At 40.8% G+C, this 26,002-nt stretch overlaps 1 protein-coding gene across 3 annotated transcripts in view; it reads left to right on the top strand.

Annotated features, from left to right (window-relative positions):
* ABCC3 (ATP binding cassette subfamily C member 3) overlaps nucleotides 1–26,002 on the top strand; it is a 51,748-nt gene that overhangs the window by 8,313 nt on the left and 17,433 nt on the right. For all 3 annotated transcript variants that reach the window (XR_008238282.1, XM_052808213.1, XM_052808214.1), the window contains exons 2-13: nucleotides 6,683–6,859; nucleotides 7,776–7,901; nucleotides 8,792–8,929; nucleotides 10,646–10,771; nucleotides 11,575–11,636; nucleotides 12,828–12,959; nucleotides 16,978–17,196; nucleotides 20,972–21,149; nucleotides 21,704–21,865; nucleotides 22,967–23,059; nucleotides 24,419–24,622; nucleotides 25,854–26,000. Coding sequence is in view for 2 of the 3 variants with exons in the window: in XM_052808213.1 (XP_052664173.1) it covers nucleotides 6,683–6,859; nucleotides 7,776–7,901; nucleotides 8,792–8,929; nucleotides 10,646–10,771; nucleotides 11,575–11,636; nucleotides 12,828–12,959; nucleotides 16,978–17,196; nucleotides 20,972–21,149; nucleotides 21,704–21,865; nucleotides 22,967–23,059; nucleotides 24,419–24,622; nucleotides 25,854–26,000 (1,764 nt within the window). In the remaining variant the exon portion in view is untranslated. The remainder of the gene's footprint in view (nucleotides 1–6,682; nucleotides 6,860–7,775; nucleotides 7,902–8,791; nucleotides 8,930–10,645; nucleotides 10,772–11,574; nucleotides 11,637–12,827; nucleotides 12,960–16,977; nucleotides 17,197–20,971; nucleotides 21,150–21,703; nucleotides 21,866–22,966; nucleotides 23,060–24,418; nucleotides 24,623–25,853; nucleotides 26,001–26,002) is intronic.

Here is a 26,002-nt window from a genome sequence, read left to right as displayed (position 1 = left end):
GGAGAAAATAAAGCAGGGGCTGTCTCATTTGCAGCTGTTTCAGCTGTTCCTACCTCTTCTTAATTGAGCTACATTCATTATGATCCTTGAATTAACCTAATTCCTTTCAATTGAATGGAGATGGGATGGCTTAAATTAAGGATATTCCCCCACACCCATCATCACACTGTGCTGAAACAAGGCAGCCCACTCCTTTATTTGTACTTGCATAAGGCCATAGGAAAGGCCTTTGATGATACAATTAACAGAATGTTTTCTCTACAACGGTATATACCTTTGATCAATTTTAAAAGGCAGTCAGGGCCTTTATTCTGAAGGAATGATCCTGTTTCCTTTTACTCTCAATCCTGTTTTTGATTCATAAGCATTTGTACCTCTGTGGTTGCATTATGCCTTCCCCTCTGCAAGTCAATAAATGTTCTTCTGTCCAAGCAAGAAGGCTGGCTGCTACTAAAACAGTTGAAGTAGATGGATATTACTTTTACTTTAGGTGTTTGTTGTCTTAGATACATATAGTTACTGTTGTCAACTTCTACTTTACTCTCTCAAGCTATAGATGCTTTTTTGAAAGCCCCATTTGTTGGGCTCACCTGACTGTGGCAGAATATGAACCTACTTTTTTTTCATCCTGCCTCATTTTTGTTCATGACAGCAGAGAAGATCTGAACTTCTAATCTTAAAACTCAAAAACTAAAAGGAGAAGAAAGAGAAACTTACTGTTTTATGTAACACCTGTCACTAAACCCATACCTTGATTTTTGGATGTCTGGTCCACGGTTCTCAAGTTCATTGCGTTGTTGGTACCATTTGTACCATGAAGCTTCAACTCAGGCAAAAACCTGTGACTAGTTACTCCACAACCATAAACTAGGTCATATGGGCTATGAACTTGTGCCAGGTCTATTTGATCCATTAAAATAAGTCACTAAAGATCCTTCTACTGCTGGAAAAGAAAGTTAAGCGTCCTGCATGGTGTCCTTCACTAATGTAGGTAACTGTTGCAGTGTGCTTTGTAAACAGAAGAATACTATTTCTGGTTATTAACTGTGTAAGTACTATAAATGCTTACCTCTTCCCAACCCCACCTTTTTTCCAAGCAGTATTGCTGTGGTGTTGCAGTGGAGAATATCATTATCTCTTGCCCTTAACAGGGGGGCAGTGAGGAAAGATTGTTCATGTATTCATGTGAAGGAATTGAGTTGTGCAACAGGCACTGTGGATTAATGAAGCATGTTACTCCTGTGCATAAGGGTGAAATTGTTCCTTTGGAAACATAAACGGATGATCTTGCTCTGAAAAGGCTATTTGAAACGGGCAGCCTTCTGGAGGCCTGGAGCAGAGTGCTTGTTTGTGTTGGTACTCTAAAATGATTATTAGAGTTTGCCCAAAGAGTTTACCAACAGGGACCAAGCAGGGGAGATGGACAACAGCTAGAAGTGGGAGGTGAGACATGGAGAGGCTGAGATGAAGCCTGTGCTGTAGCTAAGACTGAGCCCTGGTTGTTTTTGGTGGTGTGGTTCAGAGCCACTGTAGAGCCATCTTTGTTTCTGGGAGGAGGCAGTATGGTAAAGGCAAGAGAAAAACATCCTTTTTTTTTTGCTTTTCTTTTTTTGTGCGAGGTTGTGCAAGTGAAACTCACTGGCAGGATATTTACCAGATCTAGGGGCAAAAGAAGGGCAGGAAGATTCTCCACTCCATTTAAGTTCTCACTAACAATTTCTTCTACAAGAGATATCATTTCCATGTTTATTTACTGCAGGGAAGCATTGTTACTGTCAGCTATTCACTTCCCTATCTTTTACTCTTCATGTGTACCTTCCCAGTCAGCTTTCCAATTTGATTTTTAATATTAAATAACGTGCCAACTAATGATAACTGACACAGAATCAGCGATATGGCATGTATTAACCTTGGGTAGAGTGTGAATGACGTCAACCCGATGGCCTTCACCTTCCCCGCAGATAAAGAATGAATTTGTGTTTCCTGTCCTTTTTCCAATTCTTTTTGCCCTATAGAAACTTAGAGAGAAACATGTATTAATTTATCCATTCAACGGAGGTAACTGCTTGAGACTACAAAAGATATCGTTAGTCTTCCCTTGGGTTGCTGGCTGTTTGAAGAGCATTACTGCAGTGTCAGCTGTATGCCAGGTAAAGCCAGTGTGAGGCACTTATATTTTAAGCTTCTGTAGTGGAGTAGGAGTTGGTTTAGACTTAAACCCAAGACCAGAATCCCAAGTGGTCTTTCTCAGCAGGCTCTGTTAACATCATCCTTGGGGCTTGGGAAAGGGATAGACAGGAATTTCCCTATTCGTGTTTTTCAGTCTAGCTTTAGGCTTTCTGTTTGTTCCCCCTTTTCTTTGAAAGCTGTAAGGGATGATGTGCAAGAAACCCAAGATATGTTGCGTTGAACTTTTGTTTCCTTTAAAGGCATTATCAGTTTTAAGGATGGCCTTTTCAATAGCAGTGTTCTTCTCCAGAGGGGAAAGTGTAATAGAAAGTACTAAGTATTAGAGCAGATTTAAAGTTGCTCAGAGCTTCCCCTGTTGAATACTTTCCCTTAAATTAAGAACATGTATTTAAAGCTGCTCATCTAAATGTAAGTCCTGCTGCACAGATGGCCCTTAATATGAGCGTCGTGTTTATCCAAAGACTGTGACTGGAGTGATGGGTGTGATTGAAAGCTGCTGCAAGGGACAACGTCAGTGATATTCTTAACTGATCAACAGAAAGCGCCACTAATTTGTAACTTCTAGACTCCAGGGGACCCCTTGTCTGCTGTGAAGCTGTTACAAGCATCTCTAATCTCTTTTCCCATGGATGTTGGCATCGCATTTAAGTATTATTACAGGATTAAGTACCTTGTGCACCCAGGGAGTTGGGTACAGTGGGCTGGTATTTCTGCAGTGCTGTATCTCACCAGCATAGCCTCCAACCTGATCCATGATACTGCATCCAAGGAAATGCTGCTGCATACAGGCAGTTGCCACAGAGCTCTTGGCAGTCTGGAGGAGCCACAGAGCACAGTGGAAGTCTGGATTAGGAAGAGGTCACAGGTTACTGCCCTTAAGACTTGCTTGTGGGGAAGCGAGCTGACAGCAATGTTAGCTGTGATGGGCACGCTGGCTGTTACAATTTTCCTGGGATGAGTTTCTTGGAGAAAGTGGTGTTTCCCAACATGTGCTGCTGAGTATTTCCCCTTGTGAGATGCCTATTGATGGGTCACCCCGGCTCTGGGTCATGGAGCTGCCTGCAGAGTGTTTTCAGTGGGCTTTCACTGAAGGGGACCCTGAGACAGAGCTGTGATGCGCAGAGGAAGATGACTTGTTCTCAGGACAGCATAGAGCTGTGAACTGAGGAATGTGTGTGCTATCCAACATCAGAGTATTAGACCTCTTTCAGTAGCAAGTCCAAAGAAAATACTCAAACCCAGACAGCCCACGGTGGGTATTTTCATCCTCAATCAGAATGGGATGTAAGAAGTATTTAAACCTGCTCTGCTTACCAGAGCAGAGTTCAGAATATGGAAAGGCAAAGCCAGACTAAAGCAGGAGCCTTAAAGATAGGAGTCAAAGAGCTGGTGTGTCCCTCCAGCCGTTGCTTCTTGTGTTTGTTCTCAAGGGTGGAGTTCTGTAACTTTACTGATGAATTGAAGGGTATTTAGCAATATTTAACTGTGTCGGCTTGGTCACCATAGATTATATTGGAACTTCATGTCATATTCTGACTCGAAATGAGTTGTTTAGGGTTGGAGTGGATGTTGGAATATATGCTGTCAGTGTGGTGATTTATAAAGCCATAAAGTGGAACTGCCAGCTCTGTTGAAACAGATCCAGCTAGGTAAGAAATGTGGTGAGAAATGCAACTTTCAGATTTCCAGATTTAAAAGTAATAATGATAATTCTTAACAGAGTCCCCGCTACATGGCAGATGGCATGGCAGCATTGGTCCACTATGGTCTGGTCTTAGGGGGAGCAAGTAATTTGCATGGAATTACACTACTTAAATGTTTAAGGTATAGTGTCTTCTAACAGGAACCCTTCTTATTGTATTCAAGGATGGAAAGAGTCTGCTCTCAGAAAACACCAATTCGTTGAAAGGGAAACTTTTTACAGAAACAGATCTGCTCCAGGAAAGGTTGTTTACCTGGTCCAGGATGGAATTGGACTTGGGAAAACATTCCCAAGATAGCCAGTAGTCGGGTCTGTCACCTTGGACGTAGGTTTCTTGTTCAGCCCACATCCCCATTTCCCATGTGCCATGGAAGTAGGAGGCTCTTGTTGGTTATCGGGGGGGTGCTGCTTCTTGTACTTTCACGTAATTTTGGAAGGGTTCCACTTTTATTCTCAGGGATAATTCAACCGAATCTCAAAATCTTAGACGTGTTTTTTTAGGACAGAATTTTTGTTTTCTGGCCAGCTGTATTTATGTGTTCAGAAATGCAAGTCCTTTGCCTTGTTTAAATAAGAGTTAATGAAAACCTTTAAATGGCTTGGCAGCCATACAGTCTGTGTCTTGGATACAATAGTCAGCTTGTGTTCAGTCCAAAGTTAATGGACATCTGGGGCAGTTTCTAGATGGCTGTCAGACAGAAAGTAATTTCTGGACATTTTGGTCTTATAGGAAAGGTTTAAATTAGGAGTGCTGCTTTTCCCTACTGTCCCCGCCCCCCTGCAATAACTTTTCCCTTAAACAGAATCTTTGTTTTATTCTGTGCCCAGTTATTGCTATTCTTCCTCAGCTTTCCTTTTTCCAGGATTCTTTCCAGCAAGCTAAAGGAGCACAATTGCAAACGTGCTCAAGACATTGCTAAACCACATGTAATTTAAAGAGGAAATTAGTATTTTGTTGAATAAATGATAGTAGATAAACTCCTGCTTTGGAACTAAAGAGCTTTTCAGCTCCAAACTTCTAGAGGGCATCTCCTGCCCCAGGCAGGGTAGCTGCTAGGAGAGCTTATCATGTTAGAGATGCTGTAATGTTTTGATGATGAGCCAAAAAAGGGTGCTCTTTAAACGTTATCTTCCTTTCTGGTGCCAGAGACTTGCTCGCTGGAGGAAGACACAGAAATAGTTTGAATGTGAGGCTGGAGTTTGGTTTGGTTTTGATGTTGTGTTTGAATTGCAGTGTAATTGCCCCTGTGGTGTTGATTTGTGGCTGAAGTTTTCCCTAGGTCTGGACAAACCTGTTTAGGTAAATGGGAATCTTTTTATTCCCCTGGCCCACGCTGGGTGTTTGCATGCCTCCAAAGGAGCCATTGCTCAGCTGGAGAGGCACTAACTCTGCAGCATTAAAGGGTGCAGTTCAGATGCACAGCTAATGGATTTGTGCCACTCTTCACCACTGCCAGGGCTTTCATTTGTGCTAAAGCTGAAGTACTGAGTGACAAACTTGTCACAGTACAGCCAAACCATCCTGCAACATGCCAAGGCTTTGTAGTTTCATTACACTTATGAGCTCTTTCATGGGTATGTGGACTGATGCAGGGGTACACATCCCTTCTGACAGATCATCACTGAGATCAAAAGATTGTAAGCAGATTATGGCTCTTCAGTTCTCCTAAAATCAACCATTGCTTTCAGCATTCAGTCTTTTTTGTATTGGTAAACAAAAGCAGGGCTGGAAATACTTTTGAAGAATTCATATTCAGACTAGTCAGTCATTCATTTATAAGGGGTGGGGAGAAGTGGCTCAGCTTAACTGAAGCATACTTCTACTGAGAGCTCATACCCAAAAATAATTAGGTACAAGTAAATTATTCTAGTGCAGAGATAAGGCATATTTGAACTACAGATATCTTAGTTTTATCATCTGCTTGTTAATGATAGTACAACGAAGTAATTTTACATTTCCTGCAAGTATTTATCTACCACATTTCAGATGACACATGAGATGGCAAAATGCAAGTTGTGAATTTCCAGTAGGTTTGATTAAAACCAAGTTCCCCTTAACTGTACTGAAATTTCTATTTTAGTTTGAACTTGTGTGACTGTGCTTTTGCACGTGGTGCATTCAAATCCTTGGGTACAAGTTGCATATGTGAATTGTGGTGTCCAAGGTCACAGATGGAAGGCATTGCTTGCAATGTTTGCAAGAAAACCCATATTCCTACCTACATGTACAATACATTCCTTTTACCTTTGTTTAGAATAGGGAAGTAATTATAGTTGGAGGCATATGAGTAAGAAGGACAAAATTTTAGTCATAAATGGAGGGGGTTTTCCCAGGTCAGCATACAGTTGATCTAAATCTGATAATTTTATTCAGTGCTGGACATTCTTGCTGGATGAGTTCTCAAGTCGAGGGTTTTGCCTCAAGAGCTTTATTTAGCAGTTGCACTCCAGGCTGGGAATGCCTGAGAAGTGCCATGGTATCAGCACCTGTAACTAAGCCTTAGCAAAGACAGCACACAAGGGGTTTGCCTGCTACAAAATGTAAATTCAAATCTGAGATACAGGAGGGCAGAAGTCTGTCTTTCTAGGTTTTGCCCGATATTTAAAACTGTACTTAACCCTTTTACTACAACAGATTAACCACAAGTAGTTGGGATAGGTATTTTTGGAAAGCTTTTACTAAGGCCATGTGCTAGCTCCAGCAGAATTTGGATACAATTTCTTCAAGCAGATGTTCCAATTGGCAGCACTTCTGCCTCTCTGTTAATAAATGTCTCATCTCTTTTCCAGGATTCAAATCTTTCAATACACACTGATAATCCAGACCTGACACCGTGTTTCCAGAATACCATCCTAGCATGGATCCCCAGCATTTATCTATGGAGTGTATTACCCTTTTATCTTCTCTACCTAAAGCACAACAAAAGAGGGTACATTGTGCTTTCCATGTTGAGCAGGTTCAAGACGGTAAGATCTCTTTGCAGTGTTCCATGAGTAATGTGCAATTTTGAGTTTGTTAGCGTTAGTTCAGCATCCAAGCAAGTGCTGCAGTAGGGTTTAAACAAAATCCCCTCTGATTTATGGGGGAACTGGAGAACTTGCTTATAGGAAGCAACAGTGTACGTACAGATTTCTGAGGAAGGATACCTAAGGACAGCTCATCTGTAAGGAAATCCATCCTGTGAGTCCACCTTTCTGGGTAGAGAGAAGAGCTGATTGCTCTGCAGAAGAGAGTTCACCCCTTTGTTGAGCCAAAACTATGCTGCTTCACCATTACTTAAGCTTTAAACTGCTGAAAGCTGCAAAACAAAAGACCTTAAGGTAGGTCTAGTGAGAATTTAATCTCGTTGTGAAAGTAGACACAATAAGGTGTCTTTTCAAGCCACTCTACCCACCCAATAGTTATGTGATTTCATCTGCATCTTGTGCTTAAGAGATGGCTGGTGTCAACAGCACCTCTGGTTTATAAATGGCCAGGTCTAAGGAAAGCAAGCAAGTCGCTTTCCATAGGCCACAAGAGAACTGGGGTTATTCCTGGAGAAAAATTCCAGGCTTCCGCTTCAGGGCATGTCTGCCTCTAATCTGGATGCTGCCTGTGTTTCCAATCAAAACTGAATAGTATGGGAAAAAAACAGGTAAATACATTAGTCTTTCTACTGTTCGTGTTTGCAAATTCCTCGGAAAGCCATTGAGATGGGATCCTTGGTTTGAGTGCAGTGGGACAGTTCTGTTAACCTGACTGCAGCTGGTCAACACAGCAGTGTTGTTCTGTTTACACAGCTTTGTCTTGCTGGGAATCTGTGAATCATAATGGTTTTGCTAGCCCTCTGACTGCCCCTGGAGATGAGTTTACCAAATGCTGTTTCTGTTTGGCTACTTTCAGCTGTTCGGTGTCCTGCTGTGGTGCGTGAGCTGGGCAGATCTCTTCTACTCTTTCCACGAGCTCCTGCAAAACAGGACGCCTCCACCAGTCTATTTTGTAACTCCATTGATCGTTGGCATCACCGTGGTTCGTAACTGTTTCTGTTTATTGTGACCAATAAGAATAACCCTTTCTTAGATGAAGGAGGAAAGGGTTCCTTTGCATTCATTGCCTCATCCTGTACTCTTTTAGCTGAATTATTAGTACTTGTATTACTGAAGCAAATTTTGCTTACCGAAAAGGCCGCAGTTACAGATATCTCTCTCATGTAGATTCAGGTAGGTAAATTAAAATCTTTATAATGGAGCGATTGTTCTGCCTCCCACCTTGCTCTCATCTGTTTCTCCAAGCTTGTGATCCAGGTGTGGAGAGAATTTGGGTATGACTTTGCCTAAACAGGGAGATATGAGACAGCATGTCTTGTGCATTTTTCAGTACTGTATTGGACTTTGTAAAACTGTGTCTCTTATCTGGCGGCTGTTCCTCTGTTAAACAGAAACCAAATTTGCTTTGCCTAGGATGACAAACAGGCTTGTGGCTGTTGTATGAAAAATGAAGCAGTAAAATTTGCCCATTAAGTTTTTAATTCCCTTGGTTATATTTTTTTAAAAATACCATTCTCTAGACAAGTCATGATTGTCCATCTGGACTGGAGAAATGACAACTCTTACACTTGTTTAAAATGTTTGTAGCTAATATTTAATTGTGCCTAGTCCTAGGCACAAAATCTGGTTTAAAAATTGAATTCTGGAGATGAGGCTTTGAAAACAGTAAAACCAAATTATTTCATAAAGTTATTTGCTGCTTTCCTTAGATAGAGGAGGTTTTGCCATTGACTTCTGTGAAGTTATGATGGGGCCTTATTTCAAAGAGGTCCTGTTGTCAATGATGACTATAATAGCTGCCAACTGAGAGCGTGAATAAGAGGAGCAGTGGGATGGGATTGTGTTCACGTGTTCCTGTATTTACTTTTACAGCTGTTAGCTACACTGCTTATTCAATACGAAAGGCTGAGGGGAGTTCAGTCCTCTGGAGTGCTCATTATCTTCTGGTTTTTGTCTGTGCTCTGTGCCGTGGGGCCTTTCCGGTCTAAGATCGTGACTACAACAGCACAGGTAACATGCCATCCTTGTTAGCACTTGGAGAACAGGAAATGTAGCATTAACATCTCTGTGAAGGGAATGAATCACCGAGTTTGGAATCAGATCTGAGCCCAGCTTTTGCCAGGGAGAAAGAAAAGTTTGGTTCCGTTGCCTTGACTCAGACTTGTATAACTTGAAGGGAACTGGGATTTCTCATGCAATGTCAAAAAGCGTATTTTGCTTAGCCCAAGGTTATACTGGAAACCTGATAGACATGAGAGGGCTGTACCAATACTGTATGTATATTAGAACAGACTTTTTTTTTTTTCCCTTTTGCAGCCCCCTTCCCCTGCCATGCTTAAATAGGGATGGGTAGTAATCAGAGATGATGCGTTTTAATATGTGATGTTCCCTTTTTTGCTTAGGCAGCTTGGCCACATGGTACAGCTCCATAGCCTTTCTTTTGTCAGTGCCTGATGTGCTGAGGACAGCATTTTGATTCCAACTGTGGCTTTAAATAGAGAACAGAAAGTTGGAGGGAGGGGAATGAAACCTGGGCTGTTATGATTCCTGTTTGAAAACATAGCAGGTTCTCCCACAGTAAGAAAGTTGTTATGTTTTTCACAGAAACAAATTTCACTAAGTAGGGCACAGCAGATTGCTTCAGTGATTAGATCATCAAAGGCTAGAAGGAAAAGGAGTATTTGAAAAACATTAAGGTGATTGCTTCTCCTCAGTGAAATCAGTGTTGATTCTGTTTGATGATTTCTTTTTTTTTTTATGCTTACTTTTTCGTAACTGTCAGCAGCATTATCCTTTTAGCAAGGATCTTGCTATAGCAGGCTGCTGTAAATATTCCAGCAGAGATTGAATTAAACCTTAAACGGCAGTCTATGCAGAACTTCTTCAGAAAATAGCTGTAATCTTGGTGAGACCCTTTCAAACACCACTTAAAGTCAATTTTCAAACTGTAGTAGTGGTGAATAAGTACAAATATTGGACTATCAATGTTTGAATCCTTAATCAACTTAAAATTATGGGTGCAGAGCCTTAGAACGGGTGTGGGTAACTTTTCTCCTGTTCTTGCAACTGCCAAGGACCAAATATTCTTTCTCTTGCACTTAAGGTTTAAACATTTTAAGTGAACAATGAGAGCATTCACAGCTACATTAGGGTATGAAAGAGCTGTATAAGGGACATACCCTCACAGTAAGAAGTTTTAAGTCAACTGCGGACTCATATAAGTAGGAAAGGAGATATCTCTAGAGCAGATGGAACTGTTATTATGCAATACAGTGGTTTTTTGCAGCTTCTTCTGAAAGTATTTAATGATGATGGCTTGTCAGTGACAAGATACTAAAGTAAATGAATGTTCCCTGATCTGGGTTGACAGTTCCTACACTTAAGACATGATCTTGCAAGAACCCCTGGAGGTAATTTAAAAGGATGTCATGTAGCTCTGATTTTAGAGGGTGTCTGCATGCAGTGAAGTTGTATAAACACTTTGAACTTGACATAATTTAATGAAAAGCTTGGAGATAAGCATGTTCTTAGGCACTTTACAGAGTACATGCATACTTTTGTAAGATAATTCCTGCTAGCAACTACTTTGCAGTATTCAACTCTAGAGAAAGAAAGGAATTGCCAAAAGAAGCTGTGAAAAAGTCAGAGAGAGAGAGAGTGTGTGTGTTGGGGGGGGCTGGGAAGTACAATAAAAACAATTATTACTGTATTTCTTTTTCCCTCTAGGGCCATGTAAATGAAAGGTTCAGGTTTACCACGTTTTACATCTACTTTGCTTTGATAATCATTGAGTTGATCCTTTCATGCTTTAAAGAAAAGCCTCCATTTTTTTCCCCTGTTAATACAGATCCTGTAAGTATTTTTACTTTTCTTTATTTACATTTTACAGACTATATCACGCTTTGAAAGTTCCACTGAGAATACTTGTCATTGAAAACGCCTTTGTATTGTCACTGAGATTGCAGTAGTTGGTGACACCCTTATGAAACACTGGGGGTGGAGAGTAATATTGGGGTTTGAAGCCTTTTTCCATTATTTGTGCCATCAGTAGTGACTGGAAGCTATGTAGCAAAAGCAGCGCCCCTACTTGCTGCTTCACAGCAGTTGAAATTACATTTCTGAACATTAAAGTGTAATATTAATTATTATTTCAAGAGTGGGTTTTGTGGAGGTGGTGGTCTACTTGCTTAACATTAATTTAGAGTTAGCTAAAGTCTATAAGGGTTGTCTTAATAAATGAGTTCTATATGTGTTGAGAGTAGAGGTGGAAAAACATTAATAACGGAAGATATTAGTGGTGTCACAGATTAAATTTCTTCTCCAATTCATAAAATGGTCTCTATAATTGGATTTATGTTTGAACCAAGCTGAGAGAGAAGTCGAGTTCATTTCTTAAAATGAACATTTCAGAAACTATAGAATGACATTTAACCTCATATAAGTGTGATTTAAAGGCAGTATATGAAGCAATTTTTAAAGATAAAAGGAGTTCTACATGACATGGGAAATGAAAGAAATCAATTTTATGTCTCATTAGGATGTAGGTACATACGTGTAATATACCCAAACTAAGCAAAATTGACTGTCGTCTTATTAAAGTAATGGTAAATGTCTTGCTTTATTTTGGTTTCTTTCCCCCCATAACTTTACTATAGAATCCATGTCCAGAGTTAACTTCAGGCTTCCTGTCAAGATTGACATTTTGGTGGTTTACAAGGTGAGCTTCTCTTTTCAAGCTGTTGGACAACTGACAACCTCAAAGTCTACCTGTGACACATGTTGTACAAAGTTAGCAATGCAGAGATTTTTCCTCTCTAAGTAGTTGATGTTGGATGCTCTTTCATCCACAGTGGTGTCAGCACTTCTAGAATTTTTGTTTTTACGAACCACTTTCAGAGTGCTCATACTGCCCAGATTTCTTCTCTGAAGAGTAGTGGCAACAATTGTGGCATGACTAATAGAGTATACAGTGATTGTGCTTATCGTGTGCTGGAGTATAACCTAAACCAAGATGTAAGACTGTGTTCCACAAGATTAATCGTGGCAACCTTTCACCCATCTGAGGATGCATTTTGTTTCCTGTTGGGGTTCTTGGGTCAATGATTTTTTTATAAGGACATTTTCTATGCAAGAGGGAAAGTAAACTGGGTTATCTATACAAATGATTACCACTGATACTGCTGTCAAAAGGCATGTGTATTAAAGATGCAAATTTGAGATTGGGCTTACTACTACTCCATGATAAAGAAGTGGAACAGCTGTCAAAGGTCAAGTTAAGACCCATTTTTTCCATAGTGGTTGAGGGTGTTGAGATCTTCATTCTTACATCCACGTAACTTCATTGTCGTGGCAATAGCCCTATAAACTTCTTTTTAGTGAGAGTGTGAGATCTTTCTAAACTTCCAGAGTTTTGAATGTTCAGCTTTCCCATCAAGAGTCTTGGCAAGTAGATGTTTGTAGCCCTTGACAAAATTCCTCTTACAGTTGAGGAACTGTAGTTTTCAGAGAAATCTGTTTTTTTTCTTTAACTCACGTGTGCTTCACTTCTGCATTTTGTTCACCTCTGACAGTTATTCTAGACAGACTTAGTTATTTTCACTTCTAAAGCTTCACTCTTTTCATTTAACACCACAGTTTCATTCAAATGCTTCTGGTAGTTGGTTTTTATTGTCCTTTTTTTCCTGAAGTGATGTTTTCAATAAAATACATGTAATCAAAACTATGTAATGTCCTTTCCTTAATTGCAAACATCAATATAAGGAACAGAGGGAGATGGAGGTATAATTATCACCCTTTCTGTGGAGATGTATCTTCTTACTTTTGTTAGCTTAATAGTCCCAGAGTTACTAGCAGTGCTTTAAGTACTATTAGCCAAACTGAACTGAACTGGTTTTCTCTATATGTGCAGCATGGCAATTCTTGGTTACAAAAGGCCCCTTGAAGATAAAGATTTGTGGTCGCTGAATGAAGATGATACTTCAAAAATTATTGTGCAGCAACTAAGTAAAGAGTGGGACAAAGAAAAAGCAGAGTGCAAACAGTAAGTATATTGTCCTGGAACAAGTCTGCAAATGGAGATTGATCCGAGTCATTTCAACATTAATAAGCTACTCATCCCTGAAAATGAGCCAACTAAAAATGGCACCTACCTCTTCAACCTGTGTGTTCTTCATTAATATTAACCGTCTAATTTGCTTACTTAATATGTCTAGGCAGAGGCAAGCAGGAGCCCTCTGGGGCTTGTGTACTACATACGTGCTTTTTAACTAGGTGCTTAAAATCTACATGAGCAGGTAGTGCCATTTACCAAGTGGAGAAGGGCTGAAGATACGTAAGCAGAAGGGATTGAGTTGGTTGGATTGTAGAAAATGAACAACTTTCATCACTGAGCTGGTAGATGTCTAACCCCGTAATTGCCTCCCTCCTAGGCATGTTAGAGCACAACTTCTAGGCACCATAAACCAAAACGAATTCCTCATCATCCCCATCGTGATTTTTTTGGCCTGACACTATTTTTAGCCTTAAGGCTCTTAGCAGTGAGCAACTTTTCACTTTCTAGCAGTAAAGATACGAAACTCAAAACACATGAAAGGCGGGAGGGGAAGAGATATCCCACTTTAAGAGCTGAGACCCTACTCCTGTTGCCTAGAAAGTTAGCAGCAAAATTCCCATAGTCTCTGATGGAAATGGGGTGAGGTTCAGAACATTCATATAGTTACATCCATGCTGGAGAGGATATCCTTTTTATTGCATGTTCTGTCCTAATCTAATCTTAAGAAATTATCTATTGTACAACTGTGTTTCCTTCTCCCACTGCTTAATGTCCAAAATGTTTTCAAACAAATAGATGTGATAATAGTGTGTTTCAAATGAAAAATGTCAATAAGGAGGAGGCCTGCACTTCCATTTCCTTTCATTGTGGAGATTTCTCCTCCATGTGGAGGCTTTCCTCTGTTCTCTTCTGTGCATATCCTTGCCAAATTGGAAAGACCCTATTATGTGATAATATTAGGAGAGAGTTGTAAGGTTCTTGGCAAGGGTGATTATGATGTGGAGAGTTCCACTTCACAGCTAAAATTTGAAAGGTTTCCAGCACTAACACCAGCAGCTTGTCCACTAGTGCTCTGTGTGTGCTGTGGTTTTACTTCGGGGTTTTTTGTTTTCTTAATGTCTCTATTTTTACAGTGTGGAATAATGTGCATTGTCTGGGTTCTGGTCTTTTGCTGCACAGACATAAATCTTACTCCCTCAGGCTTTTATATAGTAAGAGCACAGCCATTGTGCAGAAGTGCCTAGGGTCCAGGAAAACTTTTGCTAGGAAACCAGAAACCATGCCTGGAGTTTTGTCATGGGATTCATTGCATTTTGGAAATTATTCATACAAACTGGGGCCAGTTGGCAATGAATTTAACCATAAATTCTGGCTTGTATTTAGCTCAGGTAAAATTTTGTGGTGACTATATTAATGATTCTAAGGTGGGGAAAGAGCAAAAACAAAGCAAATCACTGTATTCCAGATTGCTGGGTTTCACGTAACTCTAAAAGCTTCGTGGCTCTGCTTATTCTTCAATTATAAGTAGGTATTCTCAATTATTTCATGTCAAATAACGCTAGTGGTATTTGCTTGGGAGCTGTTGTAAATAGGTTTGGGGGTTTTTTTACCTCTTCTCATTAAATCTGATCTGAGCAAGCTTTTGTGACATTAAAAATGCTGTGTCAAGTTGTACATGTGTTGAAAGTGTCATGGAAAATACTTCCAGTGTACACAGTAGTAATTTATTTTAAAAAACTTCATCAGCTGCAACTCTGGCATAGCTAAAGCTTTAAACTTGTTTTATTGTAATGACTATCACATGTCTATTGTTCCTAAGCCTACAAAACCTTTTTTACATTTTGCTTCACAGCTGTCTTGTGAATTACTGTTTAATAATTGCTCATAATTCATTTTCTACTAATGAGTTACAGGAGAGATCAGTGTGTATTTAAGTTGTTATCATAGATAATAATGCATGCAAAGAGTATTTTTCCTCTGCTTTTGCTCTCTTTGCATGTGTGGCTGAAGTCTCTACTCGCTCACTTTACTGATAAGTGCAGTCGCTTCTGAGAAAGAGCTGTGCTAGATGGAGAAGAGAGAGCTGGAATCTATTTTGCCTCACTTTTAGTTAGCTTCTGTGACTATGCTTATGAAGACAAATCGAAGATGCAGGGCCTTGTCATCACTATTAAGAAAGCTATGTGTTTTCCCATGAGATAATCATCATCTATTATCTCCCCTGCTATAAATAATGGAAACCAGGCACATGCTTTTTGTTTTGATAAAAAAACTGGGTGTGAGCAGTCCCACACACTGCCGAAAACCTGACCTCACCTAGCTACCCGTAGTAAACACTAGATGTGCATTTTCTCCCTTTGGGATTTTTTGCTGCAACAGAACTATTGCATTGCTGTTAGGTCACTGTAATAAACATTTTTAACAGCACAAAGCCAGAGGCAAGTAGTCATGTTTGTTCAAATCCTTCAATGAGTTTAACAGCCTGGTTGCCAGAAAAATAAAGCTTTGCTCATAAACTCTCCAGGTTTGATCTGGAAGGACAAAAACAACACTGTTCTTGTCTGGGGAAAAAAAAAAGTCTGGTTTAGGTTCTCCTCCTGCCCTCAAACTTTATTGCAAAGAAATTGAGATTTCCACATGCCTTTGTTTGAAAGGATGTGAACAAGTTTCTACCTGTGGGCTGTTAGCCACAGTGATCATTTTGGACGCTCACAAGCTGTTGGAATTATTTGACTCTACAGCCAGCCAGCTCCAAAAAATCTGCACACTCTTTATGAAGAATCCATAAATCCAACCTCACTTGGTAGTACTTTTAAGTTATTTTTCAAATGCCTTCTTGTAAGTCTTCACTGTTCCCAGGGTCTCTCTTCCATCTGTCCCTTCTTATAAGGCTTATGTGCCCCAGACTCTAATTTCCTTCTCCCTGCTCCACTTGGACTTAACCTTCCCTGCTGACGTTCAGGAAATTGTTCTCTAGGTCCCATAGCCCCCAAGAAACAACAGCAGTTCGGTATTTGCTGGTAGAAAAGCTGCCAGGCTGCTCTTTGAGAGCAGTTCATGAAGGAAAGTTTCCCAGAGCACGCCCTCCTTATTGATAGGCAACAGAAGTCAGGCACCCAGAGGTGCTTCCAGAAAACCCACCTAGAGCCCTGGAGAGCAGCATGGAGCTGTTGGGTCCATTTTTTATCAGTCAGTCTCAAAGAGCTTTGCAGAAGAGATCACTTTCATTGGCTTATTTTGCAGGTGGAGAAAGAAAAGGACAAAGTAAGAAAGGGATAGAGCCAAACAGGGTTTAAATGCTTACAATGTCATCTAAGTAAAATTTAGGCACCTAAACCCAAAGTTTCTGTCCTGGAAGAACCTCGGACAGCTGCGGCCCAGATCTCAGAGATGGCTTAGCTTTAGAGGTGCTGTGGTTTGTGCTCTTTCAAGTTTCCAGGAACGCAAAACTGTATTTTGAGAGGGCTGTGCCTGCTTCCTCTCTTAGCTTGGCATGTGATTCAATGCCTGTCTCCCCGGAGGGATTCAGACTACTTCTCTGGAAGCAGCTGTATGATCAGATAAGGCTAAAGGTTTAGTACAGCTACTAATTGAACAACAAATACAGCCTCAGAAGGACTAGGTGAGGGTGCCTTTTGTGGTATGTAACTAGCAACTGTCAGAGAATTCCTTTACAAGAAATTGGTGATTCAAGATCAACTGTGTCCTCTGCCAAAGGAAGTCAAGCCTTCATGTCCTACTCCTTTGAGCCATGCTCTCATCCCATGGTGATTGATTTTCTGGCCTATGGAGTACACCTCATAAGTACTACAGAAAAAGAAAAGAAAAGACTCATTACACAAGAGTGGCCTATCCCCGAGCACATCTAGATCTTGTTGAAAGTCTTGCTGTTGACCAGTAGCAGAGCAAAGAAAGGAGCAGACTTTTAGATGTTACTGCAGTGCTGTACACATAGGGCAATGACATTCTTGTCAGTTGTCTCTAATTGCTTGTTTCATTCCCCTAGGAAAGAAGATGTGACATATGTGAAGAAATCTAACCATGTGCTGAATCATGTTGGTGATGGTCCAGAGGAAGCAGAAGTTCTAATCAGAGACAAAAAGCACAATAGAAGGCCTTCCTTTCTCAAAGCTTTGTTGAGGACCTTTGGGCCATATTTCTTAATCGGCTCGTTCTTCAAGCTGATACAAGACCTACTTTCTTTCGTCAACCCGCAGCTGTTAAGGTTGGTTTACTGCGTGAGTAGTTTCTCTGTGCAGTCCCTGTGGAGGCTTGGCTTTGGCACGGAGTATTTATTTTTGAAATGCATAGCTAGTTTCCCTCACAGTGCTGCATGTGTATGCTCCCTCACCTTCCCACTGAAATGCCATAAGACAGGAGTTCTTTTTTGTGGACTAAGCTGTAAATTGGGCAAGCTTCACTGAAATGCAAGATTCGTAAATCGCCCATCACCAATAGACAGCCTTGAATTACAAATTACCTGTTGCTTCATGCAGCAGTCCAAAGCAATTTGTCCCCATTTCTAAAGGATTATTTGTGAAATCAAAGCGAAGCACTGCTTGCTGGATCCAGTAGTCTCTGTACATCTGATACCCACATGTGTTGGTGGTGGCTGCAGCTGCAGCATGACTTGATATACAAATGAAGCATGATGCTCAAGTTATGTGGTGCTTTGGCCATGCCGCTGTCATCTGGGAAAGATTTTGGACCATTTAGATGAGTTCATGTGTTCTTAGTTGTGCGCAGTAATGAGAATGTGTGAGGCACAGTTGCAATAAATTGCCAAGTGAAAAAAAAAAAAAAAAAAAGAGGAACACCTGTACCTCCCATCTCCAGGGGCACCGATTGCTCAGCCTGATCCATAAAGGAATTTGCACGATTCCCACATTTTTTTCTCTGTTAGTATTACTCTTAAAGTGAGAATTTCACCAGATAATCATTACCTAAGAAGAAAGTAACAGTGGAAATACCAGCATGTCTATCAAACAATTGTTTTTTATTTCTAAATCAATGGAAAAGCACACAGTGCTGTTAATCCATGAGAGGAATGGAGTTTGGATGGAGGCCACAGGTGGATGTGGGGAAGGGGAGAAGAGAGGGCCTTGCTCCTATATGAGCATCTCTTAAAATAACACCAGTGTGGAGCTGTGTTCTGAGATCATAGAATCATGGAATAGAATCATAGAATTGTTTAGGTTGGAAAAGACTTTTAAGATCATTGAGTCCAGCCATTACCCTAGCACTGTGAAGTCTGCCACTAAACCATGTCCCTAAGTGCCACATCTACACTTCTTTTAAATACCTCCAGGGATGGTCACTCAACCACTTCCCTGAGCAGCCTGTTCCAATGCTTAATAACTGTTTCGGTGAAGAGATTTTTCCTAATATCCAATCTAAACCTCCCCTGGCACAACTTGAGGCCGTTTCCTCTTGTCCTATCGCTTGTTACTTGGGAGAAGAGACCGACACCCGCCTTGCTACAACCTCCTTTCAGGTAGTTGTAGAGAGCGATAAGGTCTCCCCTCAGCCTCCTTTTCTCCAGACAGAACAACCCCAGTTCCCTCAGCCGCGCCTCATAAGACTTGTGCTCTAGACCCTTCACCGGCTTCGTTGCCCTTCTGTGGACACGGTCCAGCACCTCAATGTCTGTCTTGTAGTGAGGGGCCCAAAACCGAACACGGTATTTGAGGTGCGGCCTCACCAGTGCTGAGTACAGGGGGACGATCACTGCCCTAGTCCTGCTGGCCACACGATTTCTGATACGAGCCAGGATGTTATTGGCCACCTGGGCACGCTGCTGGCTCATATTCAGCTGGCTGTCGACCAACACCCCCAGGTCCTTTTCTGCTGGACAGCATTCCAGCCCCTCTTCCTCAAGCCTGTAGCGTTGCATGGGGTTGTTGTGACCAAAGTGCAGGACCCGGCACTTGGCTTGTTGAACCTCATACAGCTGGCCTCAGCCCATCGATCCAGCCTGTCCAGATCCCTCTGGAGAGCCTTCCTACCCCCCAGCAGATCAACCCTCCCTCCCAACTTGGTGTCGTCTGCAGACTTACTGAGGGCGCACTCTAGGTGGACAACATCCACAACCTTTCCCTCGTCCACTAAGCGGGTCACCTTGTCGTAGAAGGAGATCAGGTTAGTCAAGCAGGACCTGCCTTTCAGGTACCTGAAACCCATGCTGACTGGGCCTGACCAGCTGGTTCTCCTGTACGTTGCTGCATGATGGCACTCATGATGATCTACTCCATAATCTTCCCTTGCACCAAGGTCACACTGACAGGATCCTCCTTCCAGACCTTCTTGTAGATGGTTGTCACATTTGCTAACTTCCAGTCAACTGGGACCTCCCCAGTTAGCCAGGACTGCTGATATCTGATGGAAAGTGGCTTGGTGAGCACTACTGCCAGCTCCCTCAGTACCCTTAGGTGGATCCCATTTGGCCCCATAGACTTGTGTATGTCTAAGTGGTGTAGCAGGTCGCTAACCATTTCCCCTTGGATTATGGGAGCTTCATTCTGCTCCCTGTCCCTGTCTTCCAGCTCAGGGGGCTGGGTACCTGGAGAACAACTAGTCTTACTATTAAAGACTGGGGCAACGAAGGCATTACGTACCTCAGTCTTTTCCTCATCCTTTGTCACTATGTCTCGTCCCGCATCCAATAAAGGATGGAGATTCTCCTTAGCCCATGTTGTTCTGTGGGTGGTTTGTGTCATAGCCAGAAGTTTGCTAAAAAGAGGGTCTGACCCAATATGGTGACATTTAATAGCTTACAGTCTGTCTTCTTCCAGAGTCCCTAGTGAAGAGGAGGCAGCTGGCTTCCTTGTGAGAACACATTAAGTATAATCTATTCTGGGAATTTCTCAAATTTGCATAAATTCCTGGATATGTTGTCAGTGATATCTCAAGGCATGTGATGGGGAATTTCAAGTCTGAATTCCTGCAGTCTTGGAAAATGCACTGCTAGTGGTAAGAGAAAATGAAAAAGCCATGGCTGTCTGGCAGGTTGCATGTAAGATAGTTTTATGTTTCTAAAAAGATTGCTGAATCCCTTGCTGGGACTACGAGGGAGGGATTTTCCTGAAGCTGTCCACTTACAGCATGACTGACTGGTGCAGTGCAGAAGGAAGATCTCTCTGGACTGGAAGAAGAAAGATGGAGCAATCTCATGCTTCTAACACAAGGCTCTGGGGCCTGATTTGTAGTTTCCCGGTGTATTTTCCCCCTGCTGATTATTTGAACCATGGAGCCAAATCTCTGTTCCTTCTGTATTTTGACAATTCAATACTCTGGTCAGTAGGCTGAAATCACAGATGTGATTTTTGAGAACACTGGATGTTGCCAGAAGTTGTTCTGCTTGTTTGCTATATGACAGTGTGCAGGTCTTGCAGGGAGAGCAGCTGTGTGTAGTAAGAAATGGCTTATTAATAAAAGATGATATAGCCAGTTTAATGGTACTACCATTTTACTGAAAAAGTAGGAGTGAAGAACTCTTATGCATCCATCCAGGAGGATGTCTTTTAATCTAGCTTTTTTTGTGGGAAAACACCCCAGGCAGAAGCACTCAGGCTGCTTGAAAAGGGTTTGGGAGAGAAGCTGGTTTCTCCTGCTTTACTGCACTGTCCTACTGTGTCCTGTCATTCACCTCTTGCCCTGGAGGGCTGCCCAGAAGAGCTCAGACAGTGAGCCATGTGTTTAAATGCTGGATCTTGGGGGAAACCTAGAGTTTCTCATCATATTTCATTTTCTACAGGCTCATTTGCAAATGGACTTTCTCACTGGCAAAGTCTAAGGTTTTGCTGTTGGATCTTTGCAATGTTGTTTGACTGAAATCGTAACTCAGCTTGCATCCTGGAGAGCTGTTTACTTTTTGTGGTTAGAGAGAGGATGTGGGAGGATGCCATAGTTGAGAGAAGCTGTGTTATGTCCCGTTAAACTTGCTGCATGTTTTTTATTTTTGTTTCTTTTTCCTTTTCCTTCCCTAATCTTCTGAAAAACAGTGTATTAATCAGCTTCATTAAGAACAAAGATGCCCCAGCCTGGTGGGGATTTTTGATTGCGGCTTTGATGTTTATCTGTGCTGTGCTGCAGACTCTCATACTTCACCAGCATTTCCAGTACTGCTTTGTTACTGGGATGAGGCTGAGAACTGGGATCACTGGAGTGATATACCGAAAGGTAAGACTGGAAGTGTTTCATGGGTTGGAACACCAGTGTATAGTCAAGCAAGTGGTCTTAGTTCTCAAATACTCATGGAAGAACAGGCATATTGGAGAATAGCCTCTTGGAATATAAAAGATTGGGTTTTTGTTGAGTTTTTAGGAGTACCTCTATCATACTTTACAGAATTTTCTAGCGATCAGCAACTTAATGTGGGTGTACTGGTAGGTCACCAGATGTATCACAGGCTCGCTTGGTATCATTGGTTCACTTTAAATATTCGGAAAAGGGATCCAGGAGAATAGCGTTTGTGCTATGAGTCGATTAGATGCAACTAGGTTTTCTTCAGAATGCTACATACTGCTTGAGACAGAAGTGCTCACAAGCAAACCATTTCATGAAGTCTTGTTCTTTGGAGATTAGGAATTGATGTAGGTGTGAATTATTTTATTCTTGTTGGAGACGCACATTCTCGGGGAGTGTCTTGTTTTGCTAATAATTGAGGATTTCTTCTCTGTGTTTCTCCATACATATCAAGATTGTGAATCCACTGAATGCCTCTTATTTCTCAGTCCTTAGTCATCACAAACTCAGCAAAGCGCTCATCTACTGTTGGAGAAATTGTCAACCTGATGTCAGTAGATGCCCAACGTTTCATGGACCTGATGACTTTCCTGAACATGTTGTGGTCTGCACCACTCCAGATATTTCTAGCTTTGTATTTCCTCTGGCAGGTACAGACATTGTCATGTTTTTTCAGAATTTGTCTAAATGATGTGCAAGCTTATTATTTTTTTGTTAATTTGACCCACCACTGCTTTTTTAGAAACTTACTGTTCTGCCTTGTAGTAAAATAGCTTGTACTGGTGTACATGATCAATTACTCTCTTAATTATTGTGTTCAGCTAGTAGGCAAGATAAGGCATTTGAAGCAAAAGATAGCCTTCGTGTCTCCTCTGTCCCTACCATGCTTTGGTAGGACCAGTCTTGGACTCATCACAGTGTTTGCAGTAGTTGATGCAAATGAGAGCTTGAGGGAAATGGTTTAAAAACCAAACCAAACAAAAAAACCCGGACATAGGAAATGTAAGCCATGTATAAAGATTATATCATGCCATATAAAGAAGTTTTGTGCAAGTCAACATGAAACAAATCTCACCTGGAATAACCATAATTTTTCCTTTGCTCCAGTGAAGTTGTTTCTGATTTATTCCAGGTTCAGTCTGAGCACTGGCTTTCATCTTTGAAATGTCTCTATGCAATTAATCTGTTTTACTGCATAAAATGTTAGCATCAACTTAACCATATTGACTTAGACTTGAAAGCCATTAAGTTGCAGCAGTTTTATGTGAGTTGCTGCTCCGCTGGTAAGCTGCACTCTGGTAGCTAGCAGTTTGTATACTTTTACTTGCATTGAGGGTACGGGGTTAATTTAGTAATTACAGTTCTCTAGGTTGGAGAGAATTCAATGGAAAAAATCCTTCTGTGTGGCTTATTTGTTCCCTTTCTACATTTGCTCAATAGCTCTGTATTTGCATTAGTTGAAACTTAACTTTCCCCTTCCACTGGGAACCACTTAACAGGTAAATCACAAAGCACTCTGCTATCACCAATACTAGCATAATAATAATTCAAGGTGGATGCGGTCATATTTTTCTGTCTCCTCCTCATAGTTGTTCTGTGAAATCAGAACGCTTTACTGGGAGGAGTTCAACTTGTCTATGTAAAACATTCATTTCTGTTTCTATAACCTGCTGTTGTTTTGATGCTCACCATAGGGAACGGTAGCACTTGGGTACAAGTAACAACAACTTACCTTTTTTCTTTCAATCAAGACTTTAGGGCCTTCTGTGCTGGCAGGAGTTGCCGTGATGGTTTTACTTATCCCATTTAACTCTGCAATAGCAATGAAAACCAGAGCATTCCAGGTAAGGTACCAGCAGAGAAGGTGATGTTATCTGAATTGGCAGCTGTGCTATGAGAAAGGCAGGCATCAGTGGTTGTTTTGGCCATTAATGAGCTGCCATTTGCACCAATTTACTTATGAGTAAGATTGTATTGAAATATTTAATAACTATATCTTCTCAGATAGTTTTTTCCATAGTGAATTGAATGCTAATTAAGGGAAAGGTGTGGCATTGAGTCAGTGGCGCTGTTCATATTGCTGGACCTGCTCCTGGGATTAGGAAGAAGTTTCTTTGTCTCCATATCCCTTCACCTGGTAGCTTCTTCTAGGAGTGCCTAGAGAAAGGGCAAATAAATGCTGTTCTTTGAGCTGTGAATGACTGTTTTCAGAGATGGGAGCTGAAACATGGTAGCTTGGTTTTTATGCTAATAGCCAGTGTTGACTTTCACTGCTACAGAGCTGGGCTAAATTTGAATTATTATCTTAAGATAAAAGGATCCTTTATTCCTTTCTTTGTAGTCTTAGTCGTCTCTAGTCAAGGAAGGCTGAAAAAACCAATATAATAGTGCCCTCTGGCTTTGTGCTAGTAAAATCTAGTAAGTGGGTTGTGCTGTGCAACTGATCAGTGACTGTTTGGAAGGTTAAAAAAAAAAAAAAATCAAGTTGTTGATGTAACAAAGGTATGAGTTGGAAAATGAATATAAATGATGGCATTTAAGCACAGCCTTAGTAACAGAGTGGTATTATTATGTGCCTTAAAGAGACATCCAGATTTCCCATTAAATCTCTTGGATACTGACATGTTAGTATTAACATTCCTTTTCTCCTTGCCCATTATAAGATGCTCAGAGCTGCATAACTTGGTGTGCATGTGTCTGTGAATGCAGTTTTTCATTTTGTCTATACAGCTGAGCAGGGATTTTTTTTTTTTTTTAAAGTAACTGAATGAAGCACTGTATTCTAATGTATAGGAAAAAAAATAAACTAGGAGTAACCACAATCTTCAAGGGATGCCATAAGAAATACAACTGTGCACATCAGGAAAAAAATCTGAAGAAATCAAAGGAAGAAGTAGGGTAGCATTTTTCTGAAGTGCCTGAATCTTTTTTTAAGGTGGTTTTGAAAATGTAACCCCTAACAGTGAAGATGAGTAGAAAACTTTTCTACTCTGCTTTTCAGCCATTTTCTTTGATTTTTGGTTTCTTTGGATGTATAGACTTGCACAATAAGCTTACTGATAACAGTCTGGCTTGTTTTAATTACCTTTTGCATCCTCTTTAGAAATAGCCCAAGGACCATCACAGCTGTGAGACAACATGTTGAAAGCTCTTTTCTAGTCATTCATGTGACGCTCTGTCTCCTGTGTTTACTAATAACCTAGGTGGAACAAATGCGATATAAAGACTCCCGCATTAAATTAATGAATGAAATTCTGGGTGGCATAAAGGTGCTAAAGCTGTATGCTTGGGAGCCATCATTTTCAGAAAAAGTGTTGGAGATACGAAAGAATGAGCTGCGAGTTTTGAAAAAATCTGCGTATCTCAATTCTTTGTCCACCTTTGCATGGATCAGCGCACCATTCCTGGTAAATTGAATTTGCATGACTTTCTAAGCTGCACAAGTACATCCTTGAAGGATAAGCGTGAGGCTTTCTGCTTGCTAAATGTACATAGGAATAAAATGTAAATACTTTTTAAAAAAATTATTCACATGCTTTGAAGCAAAGTTCCCTGTTCTCTAGAGCCTTTTTGTTAATCGGTATTAAAGTATTTCTTGATAAAGCCTGCCAGTGAAAGCTGGGAATAGCTGTCTTGGGAGAATTTCCAACCACTTCAAAGTACTTCCCATAACAAATTGAAACTAGAATTTGAAACCTCAGAGATATTTGTGAATAGCAAAAAAAATTTTAATTGAGTCAGTCAGGACAACGTCTGTCTTAAGCTCTCGTTTCTACCTTTTGTGTTACAGTGCTCTGCTTGTTTTAGGGGGAGAGGGAGTTGTTAAATTATTCTACAACCTAACAAAAGATTGATTTAATGTAAAAAATAAAGCCCAAATGATACATTGCCAATTCTGAAATGCTTTTTCCTCAGTTTTCCCTTTCCTTCTATTTTCCACTTCATTGCACTGTGATCCCTTTTGCAGAAAGGGTTTTGGTTTTGGTGAATAAAAACATTCAGATAAGTGCTTTGTCAAAAATATTCCTAGCCAACTGTTCTCAAGATCAAAGGCCCAACCCTGCAGAAATATTCTTAATGGCCTCAAGATCCTGCCTCTTTCATGTTTACTTAAAGTTAATGCACTTCCTTAAATGCACATTCCCGCTCCTGCTCACCATTAGTTTACTGCGTAGGATGGTCCCTCCACAGTGGATGGTCCCTGTCATACAGCAAACCAGCAAATTACTTGGATTTTACTCCCTTTCCTGTTGATCAGTAAGTCTTGTTTGCTTAGCCTGCAGTTTACAATGGGAAAATTTGGTTGGGTGGAGTTGGAGATGCAGCCAAACCGCAGCCGGGTAACTGTTTCTCATTTTTATTTACCTGAGTTCTGTAGTTCACCTCTTGAATCTCCTAGTGCAACTAAATGTATCCATTAGTAATCTGAAAGTTATTTTATTTCACATGCCCTTTCTTATATCAAGTTGTTCATACAACTTGTTATTCTTAAAGCATGTTGAAAAGGTCAGAAACAGAGAATTTGCCCAATTTTGTTGTTGATACTTTTATTTCAAAGATGCCTGTGAGGCTTGACTGCTTTTTAAAATGTCAAAATATTACATATGTCTCGTAGTAAACTCCCTTTCTGGCTTTTAGGTAGCATTGACGACGTTTGCTGTATACGTTTCAGTGGATGAGAAGAATATCCTGGATGCAGAAAAGGCTTTTGTATCCCTCTCCTTGTTTAATATCTTAAAGTTTCCCCTCAATATGCTTCCACAAGTCATTAGCAACATTGCACAGGT

This window comes from Harpia harpyja, chromosome 14 (genome assembly GCF_026419915.1).
Source record: "Harpia harpyja isolate bHarHar1 chromosome 14, bHarHar1 primary haplotype, whole genome shotgun sequence".
NCBI lineage: Eukaryota > Metazoa > Chordata > Aves > Accipitriformes > Accipitridae > Harpia > Harpia harpyja.
The sequence above is the reverse complement of the archived record's forward strand: the minus strand, read 5'-3'. Positions and strand labels throughout refer to the sequence as shown.